Raw genomic sequence first — 12,577 nt, forward strand, 5'->3', positions numbered from 1 at the left:
CAGCCTTCTGGGTTTTATAAAGATTGGCAGGTATTTATCTTTCAGAAAATCTGATGCTTAGCTCTGCGACCTGAACGTACTGGGTAATAAATGAGACACCGACTTTTTGTGTGGAAATTATTAAAACTACCTGAAATATAAATAAATATATTAAATTCACATAAATTATATGTTATGTTAATAATCCGCAAACATTGGAAATAATGGTGACTTCTTTTTCTTGGCTTCACTTAAAAAAAAAAAACTCAAAAAATTAAGCTGGGGATCAGATTGCAGACACTTTCTTTACTCTGGAGATAATTCGGTTTCCTTTTTCCTTTTTGTAAACTTTATCCGAGGAGCTACAGTCTACAGCATTCATAGCTCTTCCTCTGGGCTCCCTGCATGACGATTGTTTTCTCAAAGTGTGAGGTTTATTTCCCCAAATAAAGGTAGACAATTTGGAATCAACCTGTGTAATAACACATGCTGGTACATCCAAAACTAGAGAAGCATAGGATGAACTCATGTGATGTGTTAACACTTCACCTATTCTCATTCGTCTTTCCAGCAAACCATTAGCAAAGTAGTTCACCTGATCAGGTTCAGATGCGATTTTTGTCAAATTTAAATATGCCAAACAAGTGGGCCTCCTAATCTGCCTTTTGTTTATTGATATATATATATATTTTTTTTTTTTTTTTTAGAGGGGGAGATAAAAACACAGGTGAGTAATAGATTATTTAATGGAGCTGCAAAGGGAGGAAATTTTGGAACAGAGAAACAGTTTGGTTCAAGTGGGTTTAGTGAAGGAAAGCTATACTGAAGCTGCCAAGATTTCAGTACAAAACAACCAAATCCATTAAAACTAAAGAGAGCAGTGAGTGGCCTGTTCAATTCTCCCGCGAGTAATGACACAAATCTGTCGGAGCATTTCAGCACTTGGATGGATGTGAAACCGGAACAAGACACTTCGCTGACAAGTTTTTGCTTTTCAAATTCAAATCCCAGAGGAAACGGAGCTTCGTTTAAATCAGAATCAACTTACTGTTAGATTTTGGATAAATTCAGCTGCTTTGGAACAGTTATGTTCCTGACTGCAGTTACAACGTGTCCCGAATCTGCTGAATCTCCGTAGGCTGTAGTCTTTTGCATAGCAACAGCCGCTAAGGCTCATGGGTACTGGAGTATATGGAGCAGTTTCACATAAAAACTCAAATTAACCCTAATTTCTCAGGAGGAGAAGTGAAAGGTGTCTTACATGATCATGTATAAAGTACCAGAGAGTTGTTTGAAATTAAAGAACATCAGTGACTTGAGAGGAATGCGCATATTTAAGAAACAAAGGGTCAGAAATCCGATCTAGAAGTATTGTGTTCCACAAAGCTCCAAATAAAATTATTGATTATTTAAACCTGCAGATTTTTTTTTTCTGGTATAATTTCGCGCAAAACGTGAAGATACTCAGTTTATCTTCATATATGACGACAACAAGCACTGAGTCCTCCCATCTGAGAGGCTGGAAGATGACTGAATTGATTAAATCAAATTTAAAATCACAAATAGTTGCAAGTGAATTTTACAGACTTTGAACATCTAAAAATATATTCAAAAAACAATTCAAATGGCAAATATAAAAAGGCATGATGTTGGCATTAGTGTGTCAGGGATCGTGTAAACTTTTCTTTTGGCCTCTTCTTTAATCTTGCTAATCTTTACACTATGTTGTATTGTTTTCTTCAGAACTGCTTTGTTGCCTCTTTTTTTATTGTTGCTCGTGTAGAACATAAATCATTAGTGTTGTTAAAATATCCAGGAGCTTCATGTGTCTCTGTGTCCAGAAACACTGAGGTTGTTACTGTGAAAAGACACTTGAAAATTTAAAGTGTAAAAATATTTTTCTGAAACAGGTCGTCATGCCCACGTTACTTGAGCGAAACCCGATCTCGATGTTTACTCGTCGGGGGAGCAGGTGTAGACCTCCCCGCGGGCCTCCAGTGGGGGGCTGCAGGCGGGAGGAGACGGGGACGGAGGCTCCTCCTCCTGCAGCTCCACAGAGTTCTCTTTGACGATGCTCCTCCAGCCGATGCCCCCCCCCATCCCGAAGCTCCTCATGGTGCCGCCGCTCCGAGGACTGGGGCTGCTGAACACCGCCTCCCCGCCACCACGCCTGGGAACACCCGACACACAGGGAGGAAGAGGAAGAGGAGGAAGAGGAGGGTCAGAGGGAGGTGAAGGGCAGAGGAAGAACAGAGAGCAGCGAGAACTTGGTGGCTTGATGCAAAGCAAGGTTTGGAAGAGAAAAAACAAAATGTTGAAGCGCCTGAAATCTTTCAGCAGGTGTAAACTGGAGGATCAGGATAGTGACGAGCAAATCAAATTAAAAAGCCTGTTGAGGAAGGAGGGAATATTCCCAGGAAGTTTTCAGGACAGTTTGCAGATCAGTAGTGTCTGAGCACAGGTGTGAATCAGGAGCAGCCGAACACGAAAGGAGGAAAAGGAAATTTAAAATCACTAATGATCTTCACAATTCTTTTCTTAGGCACTACACAAGTTCAAAAGGTTTAATGCTAAAGAAAGAAATTACTCCTGTCTTCAACAATACATCCGTTACTGTCCCAGAACAAACGGAGGGCGGTTTTAGAGAACTGCACCACTTTTCGATTCTGAATATGAAATTGATCTGTTACATGGATAAAGTCATCTACTAAAAGAAATCAGTGTACTAAACTTATCTTACTTATTTTTTCAGAGGATACTTATTTCAGTAAAAGTTGATGAACTCCCTTTTGTTAGCATACATTTTGGTGGCTGCCTTCCACTCATTTCTAGTGAGTTAGTCAGTTTTCTATGATGCTTCCCTTTTTTTAGGCAGGAAAAAAACCCCCAAAATAAACAATATTGGAAAAACTAGCAACAATAAGCTGAGCTGCAAATCTACAGAAGGTGAAGGTCTTTTAGGTGTTTCGCCTTCTGAATAAATCTTAATCCGAACCTCGTAGCTTAGCTTTGCTAGCAACAGAGCGCCGATGTTTGCACTGTTGCCACACGAAACTCACATGAACGAATTCGGTTTTAATTACACTCCACATTTTTCCGAGGACCACTGAGTTAATTGCTTAGCTGCTGATGCTATAAATTGCCGGGAAAAATTCAAATTCCCACAATCTGGCCTAATTGTACCCGTCCAAATAACCTGTTCTGTCCAGCAGACGGTCCCAGTCCCACGTTTGAGAACCTGGAACCGGAGGTGTTCTGTGCTTAAAACGGTTGGGACAATTGTTCAGCTCTAAATATCGCTGTTGAATAACGTTATAACGATCAACTCCTCGATTAACGGACCAATTGTTTGGGCTCCAGTCCCCTCACGGCTCCACCCGTCTCCCCTTCAGTCTGTCCGCGGGACCGTTGTTACCTCAGTTTGCTCCTGAGTGAAGACACCTCTCTGTTCAGGGCGTCGTTGGCCTCGCTGGCCTCGTCCAGCTCCCTCTGCAGTTTCCTACGAGCCGCCGCCACACGCTGAGCCTCCTCCTCCGCCTCCTCCAGCTGGTGCTTCAGCTGCTTCACGCGCACGTAGCCCTTCTCCGCCTCCATAGAGCGGACACATGGACAAGCCGTTTTATTCGTGGGGCATATGACTGATCACATGATAAACGATCTGGTGTAATGCCTTCACTTCTAGTATCATCCTACTTGCTGACATTATCAGAAAACAGCCATGTCACCTGGTCTTTGTATTGCTGCGCCTGCTTCCTCTCATCCTCCATCTGGATCGTTAAATCCTTCAGTTTCTTCTCCCTCTGACGCAGATTCTTGCCGTTGGCCTGACGCTCTCTGCAGAATAATCAACATCACATCATCATCATCATCATACGGAACAAAACACTGCGCGTAATGCAAGAACTTTTCCGTATCCTTCTCCTAAACATCTTGTTTTTTCTGTGAGGTTTGCCGATGCGAGTCTTTGAAGCTGGATTCAGCAGAACTCTCTCAACTGTACAAACTTGTCGAACATTGTTTGTTTCACCAGTTCACGAGTAGGTTCTGCGTTTGTGAGATTTTATTTGCTCTGCTCCGTGTGTGGGCGAGTTTCGTCCACGAAAGAGAATGAAGAAGATCTCACACCGTGGAGCTTTAAATTCCTCTAAAAGTTGTCGACTCGCTCTGTAAATTGCCATGATGATGTTGGTACGTATTTGTAAACCTACTTTTATCATTTCATTCTAAATTCTAAGTATGAACCTGTTGTATGAGCTGGTCTTGCATGAGGTCTTGATCGAGTCTGCCCTCAGTGTGGTTCTTAAAAGCTGACATTAATATTTATTTTGTGTCATTTGAACAAAAGGTTTCATTAAGGTTGATAAAAGCAGCGTACGTCTGTCCAACATTCATATTTCAAAGAGATGTTGAGTTTACCAGCTTCATTTTACTTTCCCAGTTTCTCTGATGTACTTGTCACCTTGTGAGTTTCAATTAAACCTCTGGAACTGTACTCCATTTCCCAGCATGCACCATCACCTGCTCTCGATCTCCAGCTGCTCCTCAGCGTCTCTCAGCTTGGCCTCGAGGGCGGCGATGGAGGATTTGAGTTTGGAGCGGCCCTGGCCCTCGGTCTCCTGCAGCTTGGCCTTCAGCTCTCGGTTCTGTCTCTCCAGCTGCTGCCTGGACCCCTCCCTGCTCTGAGCGGAGGATCTCTCCGCTGCCAGCTCTGCACCCAGCTGCTCCACCTGCAGCGCAGCAGTCAGGCAGGACATGACACAAAAAAAGGAGAAAGAACCATTAAGAGAAGGGGGACATAGGGCCCAGGCTCTAACGCCACTTACCTAGACTTATCTGGTCTAGTCTTAACCCCTTTGCAGTCAACCTACCAGCTGCTGGCTCTTCCTCAGCCGGTCGTTGAAGCTCTCCACGTTGGCCTGCTCCTCGTCCAGCTCCTCCTCCAGTTGGCCGATCTTAGTCTCCAGACGACGCTTCTCATCAGACAGCAGTGACCTGAACGGGAGGAAAGGACGATAGAGAAATTCCATGTTGGAGGAGAAGGGAAGTTGGAAAGTAAAGAGGGGATTGCCCATTCAGTCTTCTTTTGTTTTTGTTTTTTTTTTTAAATAGACTTTTCCACACACAAGAATATGTGTATATTTCTGAAGAAAAAAAAGAATAGATTGCAAATTTGAAAAATGGTTAAATTTAAATGGTAAAAATAAGATGAATATTTTCAAAAACTTTATAAACACTGGGTCAATTAAACCCAAAAATTCAGCTTGAATTGAATTTGCTAATTTCTGTTAGCATCACAAAACCTTTATTCCTTACAATTCCATGACTGTGGCAACAGTAAGACGGGTTGAACCAAACTCTGTTAAAATCATTACAACCTAATAAATTATCTAATCTTCTGAAGTCCTTCAATCAACTACTGGCCAGATCTCCGTGAATTTTTCAGTGGACCAATTTCGTTTACCACTGGCTTTTCTTCTAGCGCCACCGTCAGGCAAAAATCGTTCTCTGGGACCCACTCTGATCCGAGACGAGGCATCTTCAAGACTAATGGCCAGAAATGCAGGAAAATTTCCGTCATTCTTGATTCCCAGTGAGGTAAAAGGTCTGAACGGCGACCGCTGTGTCGCAAATCACGTCTCCTTCCACCAACCGACAAATCTCCCCCACATAATCATTTTATGTTCCATAAGAAATGGAGGCTTCCTTTGTAAATGCGTTCTTTGTCACAGTGACACTGAACAGCAGCAGTAAAACACCTACTTCCCAGAGGAGTTACTGGCCAGTTCCTCGTGTAGCTCGTCTCTCTCTGTCTCCGCCTGCTTACGAGCTCTCTCGGCTGCCGCCAGCATCTGGACAGACAGAGGAAGCGAAAGGTGAAATAAGGTAAGATCAGGAAGAAATGAATGAAGGCTGTGCTTTTCTTTTTATTGCCCGTGAAAGACACGGTTAAATAACATATAGTTCACATAAGTGAACGAGCACCTTTAGAGTTAGTATACAGCTTAAACGATGCACTAGTTAAATAAAATAATCAACCAGCCACACATCTATTAGTAGTACACTGTGGTGGTCTCCTCCCAGATGAGTCACTGGTCTTCAGACTGCTCAGGCCTGAACAGCACAAATTCATACGTTCTACCACAGTAGAAAGCACATCAGCCGGGATTTCTGTCTGCTTTCATTGACTCTAGTTTAGCTGCTTATGATGCAAATCTCTAATTACATTTTGTCATTTTTCCATGAAATGCGGAATTTTTTTTAAACTGAACATGTTGGTGACACAATCGTGACCGAGGGGAAACAACAAGCATTTTCTTCGAGGCTGAAGTGCTAAGATGCTCAACGTGACCTCACCTCGTGCAGCTGGATGATGTCGGCCTCCATGGCCTTGGTCCTGCGCTCAGACTCTCTGGCAGAAGCGAGGACCTCCTTCTGGGCTGCACGAGAGTCCTCCAGCTCCCTCTGGAGATCCTTCACCTGGCCCTGTGAGGAGCAGAGGGGGTTGTGTTGGGTTTCAACCGGTGTTTGATTACATATGACTCACACAGTAGATGATGATGATGATGTTCCACCTGACACAAGATGCTGAATAATGGTTTCCAAAAATATCAGTCCAGCTTTAGTTGCTTTAGAGCTTTGATTTCTTCTTCTTGATTTCAACTTAAAGATACTGACTGTTGAAAAAAAAAACAAAAGGACACAAATTCATAAAAACCTGACCTGGATTTTGCGGAGCTGCTTAACCGCCTCGTCACGCCCCCTGCTGGTGGCCTCCAGCTGGTCCTCTATGTCTTTCAGCTCCCCCTCCAGCTTCTTCTTCCCGGCTGATGACTGACCTCGCTGCTTCCTCTCCTCCTCCAGCTGCGCCTCCAGCTCACGCACCTGATGGGGAGAGGGGGGAGAGCAGTTGGTCGACCTCTCCGATGCTGGTGGAGTCTCTCATTCAAGTTCAGACACCAGGGTGGGACTCTTTCCACGCCATCCTTGAGCTGATGAGGTCCAAGGATCTCGGCCTCGAGGGCCTTCGGTCCCTGCTCCGCCTCTAGAGCCTCCTGGAAATGCCTCTCCAGGGCCCGGGACAGAGCTAACACCCGAGTGTCCTTCTCCCTTGCCTCGGCCTCCGCTTGGTCCCGCTCCTCTGCAAACTTACAGGACACGGTTCGCTCCTCTGCCAGCATCTGACCAGAGTGAGGACAAAGGAGGTCACGGGAGATCAGAGTGAAGGTAAAATGAAGAGAGGACAGGGAAAGTCCCAGTGAGAGGTGTTTTTTGTGAAGAGCTTTTGGGGCACAGACTAATAGAGACAAGCGTGGTGAGATCACTTCTTTCATGATGTCAACCTCTCCGATAACAGAAAGTCTCTCATTCAAGTTCAGACACTGTTTCTTACACTCTTTCCCACGTCATCCTTGGAGCTGATGAGGTCCTCCATCTCGGCTCGGAGGGCCTTCATGGTCTTCTCCGCCTCCTCTAGAGCCTCCTGGTTCTCCTCCAGGGCCCGGGACAGAGCTAACACCCGAGTGTCCTTCTCCCTTGCCTCGGCCTCCGCTTGGTCCCGCTCCTCTGCAAACTTACAGGACACGGTTCGCTCCTCTGCCAGCATCTGACCAGAGTGAGGACAAAGGAGGTCACGGGAGATCAGAGTGAAGGTAAAATGAAGAGAGGACAGGGAAAGTCCCAGTAGAGGTAAGCCAGAGCTGGGGGCATAGACTAATAGAGACAAGCAGGATTTCACTTCACACAAATTCCCAGATTCTTCAAAGACAGATGTGAACTATATCTTGAAATCAGTCAAGCTCAGCACCATCAAGGCTGCTGGCTGCTGCTCTTGTTGCTCTCGGAAAGGCTGAACCATTTTAAGGGGCTTCGTAATATCAGTCGGAAGTCAGTCAGACCAGCTGACAAACTTGAGGGCAAACATGTGCTGCTGAATGGACATCTCTGCAGTCCTAAACATTTAAAATCCAGAAGATCGTGACGGAATCGTGTTCGGAAAAAACCTTCCAGTAACGCCGAGACTAACTCTTCTCTCAGACTACCGGCAGTGTGTTTGTTCCACCTCAATGATACTTTACTTTTCTAAGGAACTGTTCTTCCACTACCACTTAAACTAATGAATGTGAGAGAAAAACATCAGAAAATTTAACTTAATAACTTATAATTAATTCCCTGCAGTTATGTGGTTTAAATCAAATTTTATTTATGGTGAGAAATCCGTATTGTGTGATATATTCCCAAGAAACCCTCAACCCTGAACTGTAGGCATGTGCAAGGAGCCACACACACTGAAATACCCCAGAAATACTCCTGGATTTGCCAAACCTGATCAAACTTCCTCTGCTTCTTCTCCAGGTTGGAGACAAGCTGCCGCTGGCTGTCCAGGTCCATGAGGACGTCCTCCAGCTCCTGCTGCAGCCGGCTCCGGCTCTTCTCCAGCTTGTCGTAGGCGGAGGCCCTCTCCTCGTACTCGCTGTTGGTCGCCTCCAGCTCGCGCTGCAGACGCTTCTTCCCCTCCTCCAGCAGCTCCACCATCCCCGACATCTCGTCCAGCTTCTTCTTGTGGTCGGACAGCTGACAGAGGGTCAAACGGTGAGAGCTTAAAGGGGTTTGTCATGTTCAAGTTCTGTTTGACAGCAGTTGTGTGCTTACAACAACACTCTCTCAGTGCAGTTTGTAAGGTTTTTCAGTATCTTTTGAAGAGACTACTAATGGTAAATGAGAAATACTGGCTGTTACGTAAAGCAGACCTGATGGCTGCTCACCAATCCCATTGTACTAAAACAGATTTCTTTAGTTGTTAACCGCTGATTTATCTCTGAATGTCGCATCACTGTCCCTCTCCAACGCCAACAGTTCAGATTTCGAGTTTTGTCTGAAGTTACTGACCTGCATGTTGAGGCTGGAGGCCTGCCTCTCCACGGCCCGTTTGGCCTCAGTCTCCTCCTCCAGCTGCTCCATCAGGCTGTTCCTGTCCTCCTCCATCTGACGGAGACGCCCCGACAGATTCAGCTTCTGACGGGTCTCCTCTGACAGCAGCTCCTGGAGGAGAAGGACGAGGAGACAGGAGGAGGATGTGGAAAAAAGCGTAAGAATGACGGCAGTGTCAACGTCAACGTTGGTCCACCACTTTGGTCCGGACTGAAATATCTCAAAAATTAGTGTAATTTAGCAGAGACATTCAAGGTCTCCAAAAGATCAATCCCACTGCTTTTGGTGATCCTCTAACCTCTAGTGCCACCATGAGGTTGACATTTTTGGTTCAGTGTGAAATATCTCAACATCTGCTTGATGGATTGACACTGAATGTTTCATAGACACTTGTCGTTTCCAGAAGATGCACCTAACAACTTTGGTGACTTGCTAACTTTTCCTTTAGCGTTACCATGAGGTTGACATTGTCAGTATTTATCCAAACTTCTTGACAACTATTGGATGAACCGCCGTGCGATCTAGTGAACACATTCACTATTTTTTGGCAAAGTACAGCCTCACAGAGGCACCGGCATGGCTGTAGACTCTTCGTCTTGTTAGACGTGTGTTCACCCTGACACTGGTGGGGGCGAACCTACAAGGTCAACTCTGGACTCATTTCGGGAAGTCGGTGAAGGACGTTTCACAGCCGACTAATCGTCCGTGTTGAGGAGCTGGATATAATTCACTGAACTGAACTCGTGTCTCTCACCTGTGCGTCCTGGAGCTGAGAGGACAGACTGGAGACGTCTTTACTCAGCTTGATGTTCTTTCCCTCCGCCTCGTTCAACAGACCCGTCACGCTGTCCAGCTCCAGCTAGCGGAAAGCAAGAGAAAGAAAATAGGAGGAAGATTGAAAGAAATATTCAGAGAAAGGGACGGATAGAAGAAAGATGTATACTGAAGTTAACGGTCGTCCCGAGTTTGTGGTTTTGTCCTCTCTTCACTCTCTTTACACGCCGCTGCCTGTTGCCCAATGCAGAGATCCCACCACACCTGAGATTTCCTCCCGTGATGAATTCTGTTTTACAGTTTTAGTTGTCGATCCTTTCACAACACGGCAAGATCTGGCCTCATTTTAGGTCTCATTTTAAGCCAGAGACCATCTGGCAGCTCCAGACGTAACTAATTGTTTTTCATTACAACTCTGATTCTGTAGGACGACTTGCTTTCCCTCTTACTCCGCCTCTTTAAAAAAAACCTGCATAACCGTATTTCATGTCACAATTCTTTGACTTTGCTTTATTATATCAGTGAGTGATTGAACATTCACTCATTTTGCCTGATCTTTTTTATGTGTATGCTTTTATATTTGTTCACTTGTTAAAGTCTATGAAGCACTTCGCAAGCTTTGTTTCTGAACATTCATACACATTTAAGGGCTTTAAAGTTTGCTTTTCACATTAAAGGTGACAGCAGTTAAAGAGGGATTAACGTGACCACATACTGCTACTGCTGCTCCAGTGTTGCTGTTTTAAATTTTAATACATAAACAGTACACAGAGGAAGACAGTCAAACAGTCAGTATTAATTCACGACTCACAGTCATCTTGGAGACTCTCTCCCCCTGCTCGGTCCTCTGCCGCTCGCTCTCGTTGAAGCGTGAGTGCAGGTCGTTCAGCTGACCCTCCACCTTCTTCTTCTTGTGCTCCACGTCCTGTTTGCCGCTGGCGAGGGATCGCAGGTCAGCGCTCAGATCTGCCGACTCCTTCTCCAGAGCCTGCTTGGCTTTCTCCAGACCAGCCCTCACCTGGACAGAGAGGTGTGTGTGTGTGTGTGTTTGTGTGAGAGAGTCGGTCTTTTTCTTGAGCGAAATATCAGTTCACTGTCCACTCTCCAAAACGGAGCCGATTCAAGAGTCAGACTTTTTTATTTTCACATTCATTTCTACTCATTCTCTGACATTACTTAAATATGTATCTAAGTAAGATCAGGTTCACCTGCCCCTGTCCAGGTTCAGGTGCAGAAAAAGCCATTTCTCCCTCTAAATCAGGTCGTCATGCCGGGTTGTTGAATGTGTGCAGTTTCTTTATGTGGCTGCATTGTTCTGCCTTTGTTCTGGACGTCTGACATTATAAGTAGAAATTCCTGTGTGGAGCTTTCTTAATGAAAAAAAAATAAATAAAAAGTTTTGCGTACCCCTGCGCTAGAAGTAAGTGAGAAAATATGTTGAACTGACCCTTTAATGTTAGGGTTAGGAGCTACAGACTGCATTATGTCAATGAGGATCCTCACAAGTACTAGGGTGTGTGTGCGTGTGTGTGTGTGTGTGTGCACACGTACCCTCTTGGCCTGCTCCAGCTGCTCCGAGAGCTCCTCCACAACCTGACCGTGTTTGTGTCTCAGATCCTGGATTTGAGCCTCGTGGCTCCGTCCCTCGTCCTCCATGGCTTTCTTCAACATGGCCACCTCCTGCTCACGCTTCGCCCTGTCGAACACACACACACACACACACACACACACACACACACACACGCAAATCAGATCACCACAACACTTCCAGCAGTAGTGCCTTTTGTTTCTTCACCTTGTCTTAAAGCCTTTTTATGTAAAGCAACACATTTATATACATCATGTAGTACAACATCTCCTGCATATCTGTCCATTCAGGAAAACGGATCCCTCCTTTTCAGTACAGCTGAAAATGAACAGGATCATTGGAGCGCGTGGATCGATCAGACGACACATGTAGGAAACTTGTGCGTGATACGGACCGTAGCTCCTGCTGGGCGGCGGTGGTATCCAGGCTGTCCTCCAGCTCAGTGCGCAGAGCATTCAGCTCCTCGCCGAGGTCCCGTCGCGCCGCCTCAGCCTTCCCCCTGGCCGCCCTCTCTGCCTCAAAGTCCTCCTGCAGCTCTGAGAGCAGGGCCTCCAACTCCCGAATCCGCTTCACCGCTGCCCCGTGCCGGCTGCTCTCCTCCTCCAAGCTGCGGACACGCAGGACACCAAAAAAAAAGTTCTAATATAGTTTCTAATATTTTAAAACCCCACTCCTTTAATTTCAGGAGTTTCATTCCTGTCTGAGTGGAAATGTCTCTGAGTATGAATCAGTTGTCATGACACCGGTGACACTGAGGAGGATCATTTAATTCGGCAGATTCTCTGGAGAAAAACGGGTTCCAGCAACCTTTCTGCTGTTAGAAACGTACACTTCGTTGGGCTGATTTCAGTATTTTTAAAGAATTTCATTCTTGGCCGCTTGGCCGGAGCTTTGAAACAACATCTAGACCTGAGTGTTTGGAAAATCCTGGCGAGATTGGCATGAAATTTGCCGTGGATATTCATGGCGCACGGAGGAGGGTGAATCCCTATGATCCTGCTGACCTTTTCCCCTGCTGAAGGCGGAGTAAAAAGCCCGCTGCCACAGAGTGGAGCCGGACGCCATTAAAGATGGAGACAACGGAGAACGTTTTCTCTCCTCAAAAGCAGTCATGGGACTAAAAGTGACAGAAATGGTTGCGTGAAGAATGAGAAGAGAGTTCGAGGGAGAGGTTCAGACTTCTTTTCCCACCTTCACGCACCTGACCACTCCCTGTGTAAGGTGGGTGTGAATGTCAGATTATCTGTTTGAGAAAAGTATGGGACACATCCTCCTAATTCTAACGTCAGACAGGTGCAGGGGCAGGAG

At 45.6% G+C, this 12,577-nt stretch overlaps 1 protein-coding gene across 1 annotated transcript in view; it reads right to left on the reverse strand.

Annotated features, from left to right (window-relative positions):
- Positions 1 to 3,390: 3,390 nt before the first annotated feature.
- The window catches only part of LOC120784161 (myosin-11-like), a 29,405-nt gene continuing 20,218 nt past the window's right edge, over positions 3,391 to 12,577 (reverse strand). Inside the window, exons 27-41 of the mRNA XM_040117698.1 lie at positions 11,664 to 11,876; positions 11,233 to 11,377; positions 10,493 to 10,699; positions 9,662 to 9,766; positions 8,866 to 9,018; positions 8,302 to 8,550; positions 7,370 to 7,582; positions 6,948 to 7,157; positions 6,700 to 6,861; positions 6,334 to 6,462; positions 5,740 to 5,828; positions 4,848 to 4,971; positions 4,498 to 4,706; positions 3,705 to 3,813; positions 3,391 to 3,567 (exon numbers count right to left, since the gene is read on the reverse strand). Of these exons, the coding sequence (XP_039973632.1) occupies positions 3,391 to 3,567; positions 3,705 to 3,813; positions 4,498 to 4,706; positions 4,848 to 4,971; positions 5,740 to 5,828; positions 6,334 to 6,462; positions 6,700 to 6,861; positions 6,948 to 7,157; positions 7,370 to 7,582; positions 8,302 to 8,550; positions 8,866 to 9,018; positions 9,662 to 9,766; positions 10,493 to 10,699; positions 11,233 to 11,377; positions 11,664 to 11,876 (2,494 nt within the window). The remainder of the gene's footprint in view (positions 3,568 to 3,704; positions 3,814 to 4,497; positions 4,707 to 4,847; positions 4,972 to 5,739; positions 5,829 to 6,333; positions 6,463 to 6,699; positions 6,862 to 6,947; positions 7,158 to 7,369; positions 7,583 to 8,301; positions 8,551 to 8,865; positions 9,019 to 9,661; positions 9,767 to 10,492; positions 10,700 to 11,232; positions 11,378 to 11,663; positions 11,877 to 12,577) is intronic.

This window comes from Xiphias gladius, chromosome 3 (assembly GCF_016859285.1).
Source record: "Xiphias gladius isolate SHS-SW01 ecotype Sanya breed wild chromosome 3, ASM1685928v1, whole genome shotgun sequence".
NCBI lineage: Eukaryota > Metazoa > Chordata > Actinopteri > Istiophoriformes > Xiphiidae > Xiphias > Xiphias gladius.